General features: G+C 45.0%; 1 protein-coding gene and 1 pseudogene across 1 annotated transcript; one reads left to right on the top strand and one right to left on the bottom strand.

Annotated features, from left to right (window-relative positions):
* Nucleotides 1-3,516: 3,516 nt before the first annotated feature.
* LOC109905703 (transcriptional adaptor 2A) lies at nucleotides 3,517-15,560 on the bottom strand. Its single transcript, XM_020503230.2, has 15 exons — nucleotides 15,131-15,560; nucleotides 14,098-14,204; nucleotides 13,921-13,980; nucleotides 13,690-13,781; nucleotides 11,776-11,933; nucleotides 11,148-11,236; nucleotides 10,749-10,821; nucleotides 10,556-10,619; nucleotides 8,142-8,185; nucleotides 6,363-6,473; nucleotides 5,722-5,793; nucleotides 5,399-5,531; nucleotides 4,942-4,985; nucleotides 4,491-4,570; nucleotides 3,517-4,141 (listed from the first exon to the last, which is right to left on the bottom strand). Exons 1-15 carry the CDS (start codon nucleotides 15,153-15,155, stop codon nucleotides 3,956-3,958), a joined length of 1,338 nt encoding a protein of 445 aa, XP_020358819.1. The 5' UTR covers nucleotides 15,156-15,560; the 3' UTR covers nucleotides 3,517-3,955.
* Nucleotides 14,269-14,499, top strand: LOC109905704 (cytochrome c oxidase copper chaperone pseudogene; annotated as a pseudogene).

Raw genomic sequence — 15,560 nt, 5'->3', positions numbered from 1 at the left:
CTTGGTTTTACACTGTAGCTGAGCCCAGCCTGCTTGGTTTTACACTGTAGCTGAGCCCAGCCTGCTTGGTATTATACTGTAGCTAAACCCAGCCAGCTTGGTATTATACTGTAGCTAAACCCAGCCAGCTTGGTTTTACACTGTAGCTGAGCCCAGCCTTTTTAGTTTTACACTGTAGCTGAGCCCAGCCCTTTTAGTGTTACACTGTAGCTGAGCCCAGCTTTTTTAGTTTTACACTGTAGCTGAGCCCAGCCTGCTTGGTTTTACACTGTAGCTGAGCCCAGCCTTTTTAGTTTTACACTGTAGCTGAGCCAGCCCTTTTAGTTTTACACTGTAGCTGAGCCCAGCCTTTTTAGTTTTACACTGTAGCTGAGCCCAGCCTTTTTAGTTTTACACTGTAGCTGAGCCCAGCCTGCTTGGTTTTATACTGTAGCTAAACCCAGCCAGCTTGGTTGTATACTGTAGCTAAACCCAGCCAGCTTGGTTTTATACTGTAGCTAAACCCTGCCCGCTTGGTTTTACACTGTAGCTAAACCCAGCCAGCTTGGTTTTACACTGTAGCTAAACCAGCCAGCTTGGTTTTACACTGTAGCTGAGCCCAGCCTGCTTGGTTTTACACTGTAGCTGAGCCCAGCCTGCTTGGTTTTACACTGTAGCTGAGCCCAGCCTGCTTGGTTTTACACTGTAGCTGAGCCCAGCCTGCTTGGTTTTACACTGTAGCTGAGCCCAGCCTGCTTGGTTTTACACTGTAGCTGAGCCCAGCCTGCTTGGTTTTACACTGTAGCTGAGCCCAGCCTGCTTGGTTTTACACTGTAACTGGGCCCAGCCTGCTTGGTTTTACACTGTAGCTAATCCAGCCAGCTTTTTACACTGTAGCTGAGCCCAGCCCTTTTAGTTTTACACTGTAGCTGAGCCCAGCCTTTTTAGTTTTACACTGTAGCTGAGCCCAACCGTTTTAGTTTTACACTGTAGCTGAGCCCAGCCTGCTTGGTTTTACACTGTAGCTGAGCCCAGCCTGCTTGGTTTTACACTGTAGCTGAGCCCAGCCTTTTTAGTTTTACACTGTAGCTGAGCCCAGCCTGCTTGGTTTTACACTGTAGCTGAGCCCAGCCTGCTTAGTTTTACACTGTAGCTGAGCCCAGCCTTTTTAGTTTTACACTGTAGCTGGGCCCAGCCTGCTTGGTTTTACACTGTAGCTGAGCCCAGCCTTTGTAGTTTTACACTGTAGCTGAGCCCAGCCTTTGTAGTTTTACACTGTAGCTGAGCCCAGCCAGCTTGGTTTTACACTGTAGCTGGGCCCAGCCTGCTTGGTTTTACACTGTAGCTGGGCCCAGCCTGCTTGGTTTTACACTGTAGCTAACCCAGCCAGCTTTTTACACTGTAGCTGAGCCCAGCCTTTTTAGTTTTACACTGTAGCTGAGCCCAGCCCTTTTAGTTTTACACTGTAGCTGAGCCCAGCCTTTTTTGTTTTACACTGTAGCTGAGCCCAGCCTGCTTGGTTTTACATTGTAGCTGAGCCCAGCCTTTTTAGTTTTACACTGTAGCTGGGCCCAGCCTTTTTAGTTTTACACTGTAGCTGGGCCCAGCCTGCTTGGTTTTACACTGTAGCTGGGCCCAGCCTGCTTGGTTTTACACTGTAGCTGGGCCCAGCCTGCTTGGTTTTACACTGTAGCTAACCCAGCCAGCTTTTTACACTGTAGCTGAGCCCAGCCTTTTTAGTTTTACACTGTAGCTGAGCCCAGCCCTTTTAGTTTTACACTGTAGCTGAGCCCAGCCTTTTTTGTTTTACACTGTAGCTGAGCCCAGCCTGCTTGGTTTTACATTGTAGCTGAGCCCAGCCTTTTTAGTTTTACACTGTAGCTGGGCCCAGCCTGCTTGGTTTTACACTGTAGCTGGGCCCAGCCTGCTTGGTTTTACACTGTAGCTGAGCCCAGCCTGCTTGGTTTTACACTGTAGCTGAGCCCAGCCTTTTTAGTTTTACACTGTAGCTGGGCCCAGCCTGCTTGGTTTTACACTGTAGCTGGGCCCAGTCTGCTTGGTTTTACACTCCCCCCAAGACGAGCAACAGCTCGTCGTCAACAGCTTTTGTTGTAAGTTGAACAACTAAACTTACTAATGAGTTTTTTATTCCAAATAACATCCAGCCATTGTATACCGCAGGGTTTCCCAAACTTGGTCCTGGGGCCTCCTCTGGGGGCACATTTCATCCCCCCCCCCCCCCCCCCCCAGCACTACACAGCGTATTCAAATAATTGAAGCTTGATGAGGAGTTGGTTATTTGAATCAGCTGTGTAGTGCACACGGTGGGCCCCACGATCGAGTTTAGGAAACCCTGGTATACAGCACTCATCTAACTCAACTGCTGCAATAAATCCAGAGAGAACTCCAGACAACCCAACAAATGAACTTGTTTACCTGGCCATGAGACCCTAGTTTCAAAATGAATGTCCCAGAGCTTCTTACTGCCTGATAAATGTTCTCTCACCCACAGAACCTCATCCTGATTTCCTCCCATGACACCTGACTCTGTCTACGCCCCAAACGACACCCTATTCACTTTATAGTGCACTACTTTTGACCAGGCCTGGCCTATGGGCTCTGGTCAAAAGTAGAGCACTTTATAGAGAATAATGTACCATTTCAGACACAGTCTCTCTTTCCTGTTTCACACTCAATCTTTTCACCAGAAGGTAGGCGGGTGGCAGTGTGTATGTCCCAAATGACACCCTGTTCCCTATATAGTGCACTATTTTTAACCTGGGCCCACTTGGAAGGCAGATAAGGGCTCACGTGGCCCCGCAGTCACATTAATGGAGAGCCCAGTCATTGTACCTGGGAGGCAGCGCTTACACCAACATGCCCTGCAGCGGAAAGAAGGTTAAATAAATGCTGACACCTTTTTTTAAACTCTCACATACACCTACAACCTCACAAGAGAAAGAACATTAGGCTGCAAAACAGACTTTGTGGCTTCTTCCTCCCTGTAAGCGGAGCACATTTCCAGGCCCAAGGCCTCCATTTCAGGAAGCAGCCTCCTCCTTATCATCAAAGGAGGGATCTGGGGCACTAATCAGATTGTAATCGCTGCTCTGACGTGACGCCACTGCTCTGATAATGCCATCAGAGTAGAGAGGCCGCTGGGCTGGCTGGCTGACTGGATCTAGGTGGTAGTTAGCTCTCCCTCGTCACACCAAAACGTATATTCATTTAACATCGAAGTAAGAGCGCCGATTCGAGGATCAGTTTTACATCTTAAAGAATAAGGTTATATGGATGGGGGAGGGGGTCTGAAACACTTTATGTATACGACCCCCAGACCCACTCCACTGGCAGAGAATGAATCAAATCAGAGATGGAGCCCATTGTAAAACTGGGAGAGGTGTCACTAACAGGACCTGCTTACATAAAGCAACTCAGCACTGATGCTATGATGGAAAGTTGGTTATCATGTAATAGCATTAATAAACAGGTAACTGCTATTACACAATAAGTAAAATACTACACCATATACTGTAATACTTTTACATAAAACATTTTATTACAGGATAAATAAATACACTGTTATTTTCTTATCTGCTGCTGTGTCACTGACAATAAAGTACTGTACAAATAGGAAGGTATGTCAGTTTGGTTAGAAGTTAGAACATAGACAAGGCAAGACTGATGCAAAATGTAGGACCTGAAGTTGATGACAAATTTAGAGATACGATAGAAAAACAAACATTCAAACAAAGGAGGGCCATTGAAACTTAGTTCTCACAGCACGTGACAACATCATTTCACCAAAACAACATGAGTATAAAATGTAGCAGTTAGTGTCCAGTCCAGCCATGATCCCTGCTGGAACAGTCCTGACTCTGAATGGGTCCCAAATTACACCCGGCTCTGGTCAAAAGTAGTGCACTATATAGGGAAAATGGTCCCATTTAGGACACACCCTGTCTCTCAGGCTGGCCTAGGCTTTGTTGATGTAGCCCTCCTTGATCAGGAAGTCGTAGATCTTGCGTGTCTTGTTGACGTCGATCTTGATGAGTGCCCGGGCCTGTGCCAGCCGTAGACCACCCTGCCGCCTGCACTCGTTCAGCAGAGCCTGCTTGTACTCCAGGTAGGCACCTGGCACCAGACGCACCACCTGGCACAACTGCAGACAGCCACAGGACAGAGACACCATGTTACATCAACACAATACCAGTCACCATGACCCACTATGACCCCAACCCGCTGTTTATGACTGCGTCCCAAATTCCACTGTATTCCCCAAACTTGTTCCTGGAGAGCTAATGTAATGTTGATTTTTGCACCAACCCCAATCTAGCTGGCCAATAAGGTGAATCAGGTTAGTCACAACTCGGGTTAGAGTGTACTACTCAAAGTAGTGCACTATGTAGGGAATTCATGTACTTTCCTGGTGGGGCTGAGAGCCTTACATCCATAGAGATCCTAGAATTCATATGTAATAGAATGGATTTTATATGCAATTCTATTTGTACCTCTTTCTCCCTGTCGTTGAGCTTCTCTGTCCCTGGCAGGCCAGTCAGGTTGAGAGGAGGGGCGCATCTCCTGCCTGTTGCTGTGGAACAATTAATCACACACATTTAAACCGACATAAAACCTGACTGTTCTGTTGTTTTAAATTACAAACTGACAGGTTGAGGAATCCAGGTAATCCGTTTTGTTGGAAATAAAGACAAATATTTACAATAGGCAAATTAGTGTAAATGGATGGAAATGACTGAGTGTACATAGATGTGTCCTACTTGTGCACTGGAGGTTACAGAATGACAACGGAAAGATAAAGCTAGAGACAAAAACACATATCCGTCCTGTTTGTCGAGCGTATTTCTGAATGAGCATCTCTGAGAATGCATTAACGTGACTCCACCTGTTGCCATGACAAGAAGTCGGAGAGAAGGGAGGGAGTGGGAGATGAAGAGTCCTTACCTGATGTGGTGATGGTGGTGACAACAGGAGTGATACCAGCGTCACTGTGAAGTGAGATAATAGCGTCACTACAAGCAGCACACACACAATTCTCGTCCAGAGAGAGAATGAATCACAGTTTTGTTCTTTTTCTTCATGAAGAATAATTATCAGAACTTGGAGAATACCCAAGAGCTGGGCTTAAGATAAGTAGAGCTATTCTTGTTTAAAAAAAATTAACAATCAAGCACTACTTGTTGCCGTTAGAGCCAAGCACACAGTAATAAACTACAGAGTAGGTGGGTGGTATCTCAGTTATAGTCCGGTGCTAGCACCCCTAATTCAACTAGTCAACTTATCAAGCCCTTGATTAGTGGAATCAGGTGGGCTAGTGATTGACTTGAACATGAATGTACAACCACAGGATCCAGAGGAATGGATAGTGAAACACCGCACAAGAGAAAGGAGGAAGGATTACATGGCAGCCTGTTTGCTGAGCCACTGCTGGCAGGCCCGTCCGTCCTGAATGTACTGCAGCACATCAACTAGCATGGTCCTCTTCCTCCGCTCATCCTCCCTCACCTGCTTCACACGCTCATACACCTTGGCACCTGCAGGGGGACACAGAGGAGGGAGGGGGTTACTGGGGCAGTCAGTCAGCCCTGGGTCTTGGCTGACACAAGGGAGTTACTAATGAGGCTCTGGCTATGTCCCAAAATGCAAAATTTTCCAACAAATTGTACTACTTTTTAGAGCTGTATGGGCCCTGGTGATGGGGTTAGATGGGTAGACTGGACTCACTGCAGAAAGACTGGATGCCTGCTCTCCTGTACTCCTGTAGCCTGCCGATCTCTCTCCTCAGCTCAAACTCCACTGAAAGACAAGGAGGACGAGGTCAATGAGGCCTGTCCACACTCACCTCACTGGTCTCTACTACAGACAGGCGGACAGACAGACAGGTGGACAAACAGAAAGGCAGAGTGAGAAACTTTTTACCCCTCAGATCTGTGCTTCCCAACATTAGAGCTGATCAGACCAGAGTTGTAGCTCAGGCAGGCTCTACGGCTGTTCTCTCTGACACAACAATGGAGTAGCACCATGCTATTCTGAAGCCCCAGCCCTTTAATCAGAACGAGATGATGTCTCATCCCCAGACACAAACAGAAATGCACAGACACACGCCTCTCACTCAAAGGGAGTTCACACATCCAGTCACCCCGTTGGAGTCTGCTGCTGCGTAGGGACAGGAGATAATCTGACTGGCTCATTACCACGCTGATGACCTTAGTGTTACCCACAATATTAAACACAGGGGAACACTGGATGTGTGACTGCTCTCTGTATAGACCAGAGGGGGAGGGGTTGGAAGAAACAATTATATTGGTGTTAACATCAAAATGTCTACTGTGTGTGCATGTACAATATCATAATGTTAAACTCACATGCATGACTCTCTATGAACTTGTCGTGTTCGATGGGGCCCACCACCCTGGCAAAACGTCTCATAGCATCATACAGATCCTGTACCTCCTTAGGGTAGCGACGCTCCAGAACTGGAAGACAAAAACACAATGGTCATGTGATATGTAGCTGTTATTGTAGAGCAGGGCTGCCCAACCCTCTTCCTGGAGATCTACCGTCCTGTAGGTTCAGTCTAACCCTCCTCCTGGAGATCTACTGTCCTGTAGGTTCAGTCCAACCCTACATACCAGACTCAACCAGTTAAGGTCTTGGTGAGCAGTTAATAACTAGAATGAGTTGGTAAATTGGAGTTGGACTGTAAACTTGGTAGATCTCCAGGAAGAGGGGCTGGCAGCCATGTTGTAGAGAATATGACAGCAGTGATCTGTATTGGAGATCTGTATCACATTCAATATTGTTAGATTAGAGGCTTTTGCGGAACACCAGAGGAGGAAATGTCCAGACATCGCACATGGAGTGACCCCCTTGCATCAATGAGATACCCTGCCATGGCCGATGTAAAAGCTCCCCCGATGGGCAGGTCACCCCATTCCACCCTACTCACCTCACCCCCCTTCAAGGGCTGCTGCTGCTGCTCTCCTTTCAAATCATTGCTAGTGTTTGTGTCCCAAACGGCAGCATATTACCTATTTATTCAAAGCCACTTCATACTTTGTGCCGTAAGAATCTACCTGTATAGCTATGGTATATATTGAGTGGACTCTGGTGGCTTTGCAGACATGGCAATTTCTTGGATAGTTCTATATTCTGTTCACAGTGAATGTGGGGTAGTAGTATGACAGCAGCTCAAGGCTGGTGGCCCGCACATCTGTGTCTGTCTTCAAGCTGGCAGCTGAGTTCCTCATTGATTTGGAGGCTGTACAGTGATAGCAACGTGTAGATAGCAGCAAAACACACACAGGTAGAGTCAATGTCCTGCTGAGCGAAGTCAAAGATTTGAAACACTCCATAACAGGAATGGACTGGTGGTCCTGAGGTACTGATGTCTATAAGGGGAGTGAGACTGTTGGTCAAACTGCCTGGAGCAACAGCATGATCAGACCAGGCACGACACTGGCTTGGAAACGGCTTCTATTACCGTGACACAAACACTTTGACAGTCTCCATGACAACCAGGCTGCAGCTCCACGGCAACTCTGGGTTCTCTTTTGTCTTGAAAGACTAGAGATAAGAGGAGAGAGGGGAAGGAGGTGGGCGGTAGTGACTGGAGGCTGGTAAATAATAAATAAAACGTAAGGGTGTCCTCCTCCACCCATAAAACTACAGCCAATTTCCCAGGGCATGACCTGGATATAGCACTGCACTGGGCAGTAAAGGAAAAAGAGGACTGATTGGACACATCTATTCAGGGAGTCTCTTGCCTTCCCATCTTCCATGAATAAAAAGTGGGACATGAACATCGATTATATTAGCAAGCTAAATGAAACGCTGCCCATGGAGAGGGGATCAATAAGAGCTCAAAGCTCCAATACAGTTGGTCATTAGACCTGCAGTGTTCATTTCATAGGCATCTATTCATAGTGGAGCAATAATTATGCTGTGGCACTCTGGCACTCGTCGCACTGGTCTCAGCGTCCATCGTAAATAAGAGCACTGGCAGTGCCTCCGGGATCACAGGTTACTGTTGATCATTATTGCAACCATGGATACATAATGCATATTCAGTCTGGGTGTTATATTAATGCCTGGTCTGCTGGTGGTTCTGCAACCCAGCTCTAATCTGTTAGGAGAGCACTTACTCTGGAACTTCCTCAGGTTGATCAGTCCATGGTCCCGGATTATCCTGGAAGACACACAACATTAATAAGGACACCGTCCATTGGTAAATACCAGCAAACTCTCAGGCTGGTAGAGTGAGTGAAAACAGCAGTGGGTTTAGACTGACATTAATTGAATGAGTGATGGTACCATATAGCTGTTGAACCTGAACCACATAGCTTGAAGTTGTGATTGTGATATAGAACAGCTTTGCAACAAGTAGCCTTCTTGTGATGTTAAACAGGACTGGACAGTGAGGCCTACTGCGTCTGAACTCTGTGGCCTGCAGGTCACTGCCTTGGGCCTTTGCCATTAGACCACTCCCAAGTGGCGCAGCGGACTAACATGCTGACCAGACCGGACGCGTGCGCCGCAAAATAAATGTAGAAATCCATGTTATTTAATTACTGCACCCACACTGCTCGCGCACGCCAACGAGCGTCTGCAACGCCAAGGGCTAAAATATTTCTGACGCAGATCGCGCTGCAAGTCCTGCCTCTCCCATCTCCTTATTGGTTTATAGAAGCAGGTACACACGTGCCATCTCCTCATTGGTTATACCAACGTTGGTGATTGAAAGACCAAATGTTTTGCCGGTTGTCGTGGTAATACTGTGAATGTGTAGATGCCAATCACCATATAAGTTCAAAGATGAAAAAGCTTGGAAGGAGGAAAGATGACTAGAAACTATTCGGTTGGCTGTTTTATGTGTGGATTAATTGTCGGATTAGAGGACCTTGTGCATTTCAGGTAAAATAACAACTTAATGTTTATATCCCAGGACAAATGAGCTAGCAACAGGGCATCCCGGGTGCTAGCTGTGCCACCAGAGACTCTGGGTTCGCGCCCAGGATTTGTCGCAGCCGGCTGCAACCAGGAGGTCTGTGGGGCGACGCACAATTGGCCTAGCATCGTCCGGGTTAAGGAGGGTTTGGCCGGTAGGGATATCCTTGTCTCATCGCGCACTAACGACTCCAGTAGCGGGCCGGGCGCAGCCTCCGGGTTAAGGAGGGTTTGGCCGGTAGGGATATCCTTGTCTCATCGCGCACTAGCGACTCCAGTGGCGGGCCGGCGCAGTGCATGCTAACCAGGTCGCCAGGTGCATGGTTTTTCCTCTGACTTCCGGGTTGGATGCTCGCTGTGTTAAGAAGCAGTGCAGCTTGGTTGGGTTGTGTTTCGGAGGACGTATGGTTTTCGACCTTCGTCTCTCCCGAGCCCATACGGGAGTTGTAGCGATGAGTCAAGATAGTAACTACTAACAATTGGATACCAACATTTTTATAAAAAATAATAATTTGCTAGCAACAGCAAACTAGCTAAATAGGACACATTAGCTAGCAAGTGCAAGCTAACTAGCTAAATTGCCATACATGTTTAATTATTTTTGACCTGTCCCCAAATTAATGTCATTGGTTTAGAGTTTGTTTTGATATTTTAACCTGCATGTCGGGATCACGTTTGGTGTAGGGGGACCTACTAAATATATGCACAATAGCGCACGCACGCAGCCGGTTTGGGTTCCATGTAAGGCACTGCATCTCAGTGCAAGAGGCGTCATTACAGACCCTGGTTCAATTCAACCAGCCGTGATTGAGTCCCATAGGGCGGCGAACAATTGACCCAGCGTCGTCCAGGTTAGGGTTTAGCTGGGGTAGGCTGTCATTGTAAATAAGAATTTGTTATTAACTGACTTGCCTAGTTAAATAAAGGTTAAATAAAATAAAAATGTCACCAGCTGGGGGTAGGCTAGCAGTGTTTGCATCCCAAATGGCACACTATTCCCTACATAGTGCACTACTTTTGACCAGGGCCCACCAAAAGTAGTGCAATATGTAGGGAATAGGATGCCATTTGGGACACACTTGCATGCATGGTCCTGGGAGCTCTGGCCAGCTAACATACCATACCTGCCCCACATGCCATTCCACAGAGTTAGGGGAGCAGCAATTCGTTAAGTCCGATTTAATGATGGATGTATTACCACATGAATGGACTGACCACCGTGGCCAAGACCAGTACTGACACACACTGAACGGGGCAGTGGACGGAATGTGACAATCCATGAACATCTCAAATTCATTTAAAAAGGTGGCCAGGTCAAACAATACTCAAATTTGAGTTGTGTAATGTTTAAGCCTTTCAGCATCAATAGCAACCGGTGATTCTGAACCAGTGCTTCAGTGATTATCTTAACAGGCTAGTGTAGAGTGTTATGTTACCTGTGTAGGTATCACATTTCTGATTTTGGAAAGCAATTAAAATGTTATTGTGGCAACATTTGCAGAGTATTACAGGCATATGATAGAGGGCAAAGCTTCTAAGATTTTTTTTTCAAATTTTGAGCTGAATAAGTCCATTACATCTTTATAGTTAAACGCAAAATATTTCAACTTACTTCTTTCTTCTTCCTCTCTCCTTTAACCTTGAATGGTATATGTCAACAACAGCAATCTTCAGCGCTAGAAAGAACCAGACAAATATGTCAGACAAGGCAATGATGATATTAAAACACAGTACATGTACAATAAACATAAGCAGGGTTGGACTTTTCTCTCAATTCAAATACAATGATAGCACTTTCAACTCACCATGTAGTATGTCTGAGTCATCATCCACAAAATCAATGTCTTTCAGATCCCACTCAGCATAGTTGTCAAATTCCTAGACAGGATGACAAATAGCAGGAGAGAATCACAGAGGTACAAGGAGATGAGTCAGAGTACAATAAGACTGCAGTGAGGCGGCCATCAGGAGAACTAATATCTTCATTCATACATGGGTGGCAAGGGTTCTGTCTTGGTGATCTTTAAGTACTTCCTATGATTCCAATCATAATATGCCAAGAATATGAGAACATACTCATTATGACATGGGGATATGTTCTTGGAACTTGCAGAACAGAAAAATGGAATGTCTATGTCCGACTATGTCTCGTGAGATTGGAACTACTAAAGGCATGGACGCTTTAAGACCCTAGTTCCCCTCACCTCCATGAAGTCTGCTCTGGCAGGCATGTATCCAGCCATGTCTCGAGACAACAGGGAGTCAAAGGTGGGCCTGGGGGGGTCGTCAGTGGCTGGGAGGAAAACCAAGAGTATTTTTACCTAGTGATCTGAAAAGTCCCTCATGACAAACATGACAGTACAGTAATCAAGTTATTACTGTGTAAGAAAGAAAGCATAAATGAGGAACGATGTAATTGCATATCAGATAAATGAAAAAAGCCATGTATTCCTCCCTGCATCAGCTGGACATCAAATCAAATGTGTGCTGAATACAACAGGTGTAGGTAGACCTTACCTAGAAATGCTTACTTACATGGCCTTAACCAACAATGCATTTCAAGAAATAGAGTTATGAAAATATTTACTAAATAAACTCAAGTTAAAAAATATAAAGTAACACAAAATAACAATACTGAGGCTATATACAAGGGGTACCAGTACCGAGTCAATGTGCAGGGCTACAGGTTAGTTGAGGTCATACACAAAAGCATATCCTAAATCGTATTTGTTGTATGGCTTCAGAATTCTATAACTTGTGTGACAAACAAACTCTCCTTATTACTATGAAGGGAGAAGTCCAGAGGACTAGGTGTGTTGTGTGTATACTGACGTTTGAAGGGAATGGCTGTGTCTGCAGTACGAGCCTCCTCTATCTGTCTGAGGTTGAGCAGGGTGGAGGAGAACAGGGGGTTGTTGATGAAGTTCTTCATGTAGTGGGCTTCACACTCCTCCTTGTTTTTGGTGCGCATCTGATACGCCACATCCTGCCTGTGCAGAGTCAAACAGGAAAGTGACAGTTATGTTTTTGTTATCAACTTGAACGTGTTTATATTGATATGGGCAGACAGTACAAGTGAGGGATGCTACAGAACAAATCAGACTGCAAATGGCAACTAGTCTGCAAGTTTGTAATACAGTTGAAGTAGGAAGTTTACATACACTTAGGTTGGAGTCATTAAAACTTGTTTTTCAACAGCTCCACAAATTCCTTGTTAACAAACTATAGTTTTGGCAAGTCGGTTAGGACATTTACTTTGTGCATGACACAATTCATTTTTCCAACAATTGTTTACAGACAGATTATTTCACTCTATCACAATTCCAGTGGGTCAGAAGTTTACATAAACTAAGTTGACTGTGCCTTTAAACAGCTTGGAAAATTATGTCATTGATTTAGAAGCTTCTGATAGGCTAGTTGACATAATTTGAGTCAATTGGAGGTGTACCTGGGGATGTATTTCAAGGCCTACCTTCAAACTCAGTGCCTTTTTGCTTGACATCATGGGAAAATCAAAAGAAATCAAGACCTCAGAAAAAATATTGTAGACCACAAATCTGGTTCATCCTTGAACCACAAATCTGGTTCCAAACACTTGAAAGTACCACATTCATCTGTATAAACAATAGTACGCAAGTATGAACACCATGGGACCACGCAGCCGTCATACCGCTCAGGAAGGAGACGCGTTCGGTCTCCTAGAGAGGAGCGTACTTTAGCGCGTAAAGTGCAAATTAATCCCAGAACAACAGCAAAGGACCGTGTGAAGATGCTGGAGGAAACAGGTACAAAAGTGTCTATATCCACAGTAAAAGACGAGTCCTATATCGACATCACCTGAAAGGCCGCTCAGCAAGGAAGAAGCCACTGCTCCAAAACCGCCATAAAAAAGCCAGACTACGGTTTGCAACTGCACATGGGGACAAAGATTGTACTTTTTGGAGAAATATTCTCTGGTCTGATGAAACAAAAATAGAACTGTTTGGCCATAATGACCATCATTATGTTTGGAGGAAAAAAGGGGAGGCTTGCAAGCCAAAGAACACCATCCCAACCGTGAAGCACAGGGGTGGCAGCATCATGTCGTGGGGGTGCATTGCTGCAGGAGGGACTGGTGCACTTCACAAAATAGATGGCATCATGAGACAGGAAAATGATGTGGGTATATTGAAGCAACATCTCAAGACATCGGTCAGGAAGTTGGTGGCAGCTTGGTCGCAAATGAGCCTTCCAAATGGACAATGACCTCAAGCATACTTCCAAAGTTGTGGCAAAATGGCTTAAGGACAACAAAGTCAAGGTATTGGAGTGGCCATCAGAAAGCCCTGACCTCAATCCCATAGTAAATGTGTGGGCAGAACTGAAAAAGTGTGTGGAAGCAAGGAGGCCTACAAACCTGACTCAGTTACACCAGCTCTGTCAGGAGGAATGGGCCAAAATTCACCCAACTTATTGTGGGAAGCTTGTGGAAGGCTACCCAAAACGTTTGACCCAAGTTAAACAATGCTACCAAATACTAATTGAGTAGATGTACATCTGACCCACTGGGAATGTGATGAAAGAAATAAAATAATTATCTCTGGTGATCCTAACTGAACTAAGACAGGGAATTTTTACTAGGATTAAGTGTCAGGAATTGTGAAAAACTGAGTTTAAATGTATTTGGCTAAGGTGTATGCAAACTTCCGAATTCAACTGTATATGACACTTGAGCGAGAGAGTCAGAGAATGTGTGTGTCTACTTACCAGTTCCCAAAGCCACAGTCCATGACTGCTTCCAGAAGGGCCATCTCCTCCTGTGCTGTCCAGCTAGGTTCCAGCACAGGGAAGTCTGATGTCTGTGTGAGGGAGGAGGCATGGTATTGAGCATGATCACAATAGTTTGCCAGAAGCATACTTTTGGTAAATAATGGATAACTGAAGAGTCAATATTATATATGTTAATCAGAATGGACATCACAATTTCCAATGTCTTACCATGATTTCATACTTGTGATTACTCTCATGTTTCTTGAACTCAAACCCTCTGGTAAAACACTGTAACATATTTGGATTAAACAATTCAAGTGTCATAGAGATGCAAAGTTATCAAGCTAGGCAAAATGTAGAAACAGTTTTATGCGCATGCCCGAGGAAGCAATGTGCACCCCTCACCTGGAGACAGAGAAGGAAAGGTGAGGGTCCACACTCTGCACATTTTATATAGGGTTCCACCAGGATAGATGAGCAACCTCGACATGGGGGCTTGTCAGAAGGGTCATCTGAAAGACAAAAATCGGCATCAATGCGCACGAAGGCGTAACAGCTAGCTAGTTAACCTGAAAAATGTCCTCAGTGTATGCTGCCAGCGTCGGGCCATTGAGGGCACAGGGAAGAAAGAAACCACTGAAACTCTTTTGTGTGCCCTGAGACGAAGACAGGAATGTTTGCATCATTGAGAAGGGTGAAGAAAGTTGGACAGATCTCATCGAGGCACATAAGGATTGTATGAAGGCGCTTGAATTCAATAAAACTCCATATAATAAGTGTCGTTGGTGGCCGGCTGTCCGGAAGTAGACCTGGGATATTCCTCATTTATACTGCAACCTGAATGGAAGATGTGATTGCTGTAATGATGATGTTCCACTGAGAGAAATGCGCTGGCACTTGTTCTACTAATTAGAATGAAATGCATGTCCTATGAATAATACTTTTTAAAAGGGTTATCTGAAAATAAGTCCGCGTTATGTCGCAAAACTTGCCAGTTTTACTGGTAAGAATACGTAGACTTTAGATACTGTAAATCCTCTTAAAATGTGTTATTGGTCAGAGTTAAAGCCAGCATCATAAATTTACCAGTAGCTAACAACACAGTTAACGTTGGCTAGATAATGTAGCTAGCTAGGTACTTCAAGTCGGAAGCTAGGAGACAATTAAGTGATGGATTAGTTAGCTGGTTTAATGGATTAGCTGCATGAAAGAAACTGATACATATAGTTTAGCTAGCTAAATGGCTAACTCTAAGCTAATTGTTAGAAATCTCGCTAGCTGAGCTGCGTTGCCTTCTACCTAGCTAACGTTAGCTAGCTAGCTATGTAGCACGGCGAGCTGAGCAATAAGCTAGTTAGATGGATGCCGATATTTCGTGCAAACTATTAAAGCCGTATTTGTACGCTGTTTTTAACTGTGCATTTTAGTCAACACTTACTTCCAAAAGATGCCAAGTGGTCCATAAGATCAACCAAACAGCTGAAGCCTGGATTTGTTGTTTGTTATCAATGTGTATTGCTTCGCGTTCGATTAAGCGTGTCTGAAAACGCAGCGTTGGCGCAACTTTGTTGATTCTACACATGGAACACACCTACACTGTTTTGAGAAAAATGGTACGCAGCGTCATCTTGATATGTGTGCAACAAAACTTCAACATTCATCTTCTGCTGCCATTTCTGTAAACCCGTCTACGCATACAATTTGATGCATGTGTTCGATAAATCTGAAAGCGCTGCAAGTTGATGTAACGTTACTTTTGGTGTACCAATACGCAAACACTGTCGGTATGATCGAGGGAAAATATGGGTAGATCAATGCACAGCATTCGCGCAAATGCTGCACCGTTCATGCTCAAAAATAAATACAAT

The sequence above is a fragment of the Oncorhynchus kisutch genome, linkage group LG15 (assembly GCF_002021735.2).
Source record: "Oncorhynchus kisutch isolate 150728-3 linkage group LG15, Okis_V2, whole genome shotgun sequence".
Taxonomy (NCBI): Eukaryota; Metazoa; Chordata; class Actinopteri; order Salmoniformes; family Salmonidae; genus Oncorhynchus; species Oncorhynchus kisutch.
The sequence above is the reverse complement of the archived record's forward strand: the minus strand, read 5'-3'. Positions and strand labels throughout refer to the sequence as shown.

Excerpts from the sequence above, each read along its gene's own strand:
- LOC109905703 (XM_020503230.2), bottom strand. The coding sequence starts at position 15,155 with ATGGACCACTTGGCATCTTTTGGAA. Across the intron at positions 13,782-13,920 it reads ATCACAAGTATGAAATCATG|ACATCAGACTTCCCTGTGCT; the intron begins GTAAGACATTGG and ends TCCCTCACACAG. Across the intron at positions 5,532-5,721 it reads AGGCATCCAGTCTTTCTGCA|GTGCCAAGGTGTATGAGCGT; the intron begins GTGAGTCCAGTC and ends GTCCCCCTGCAG.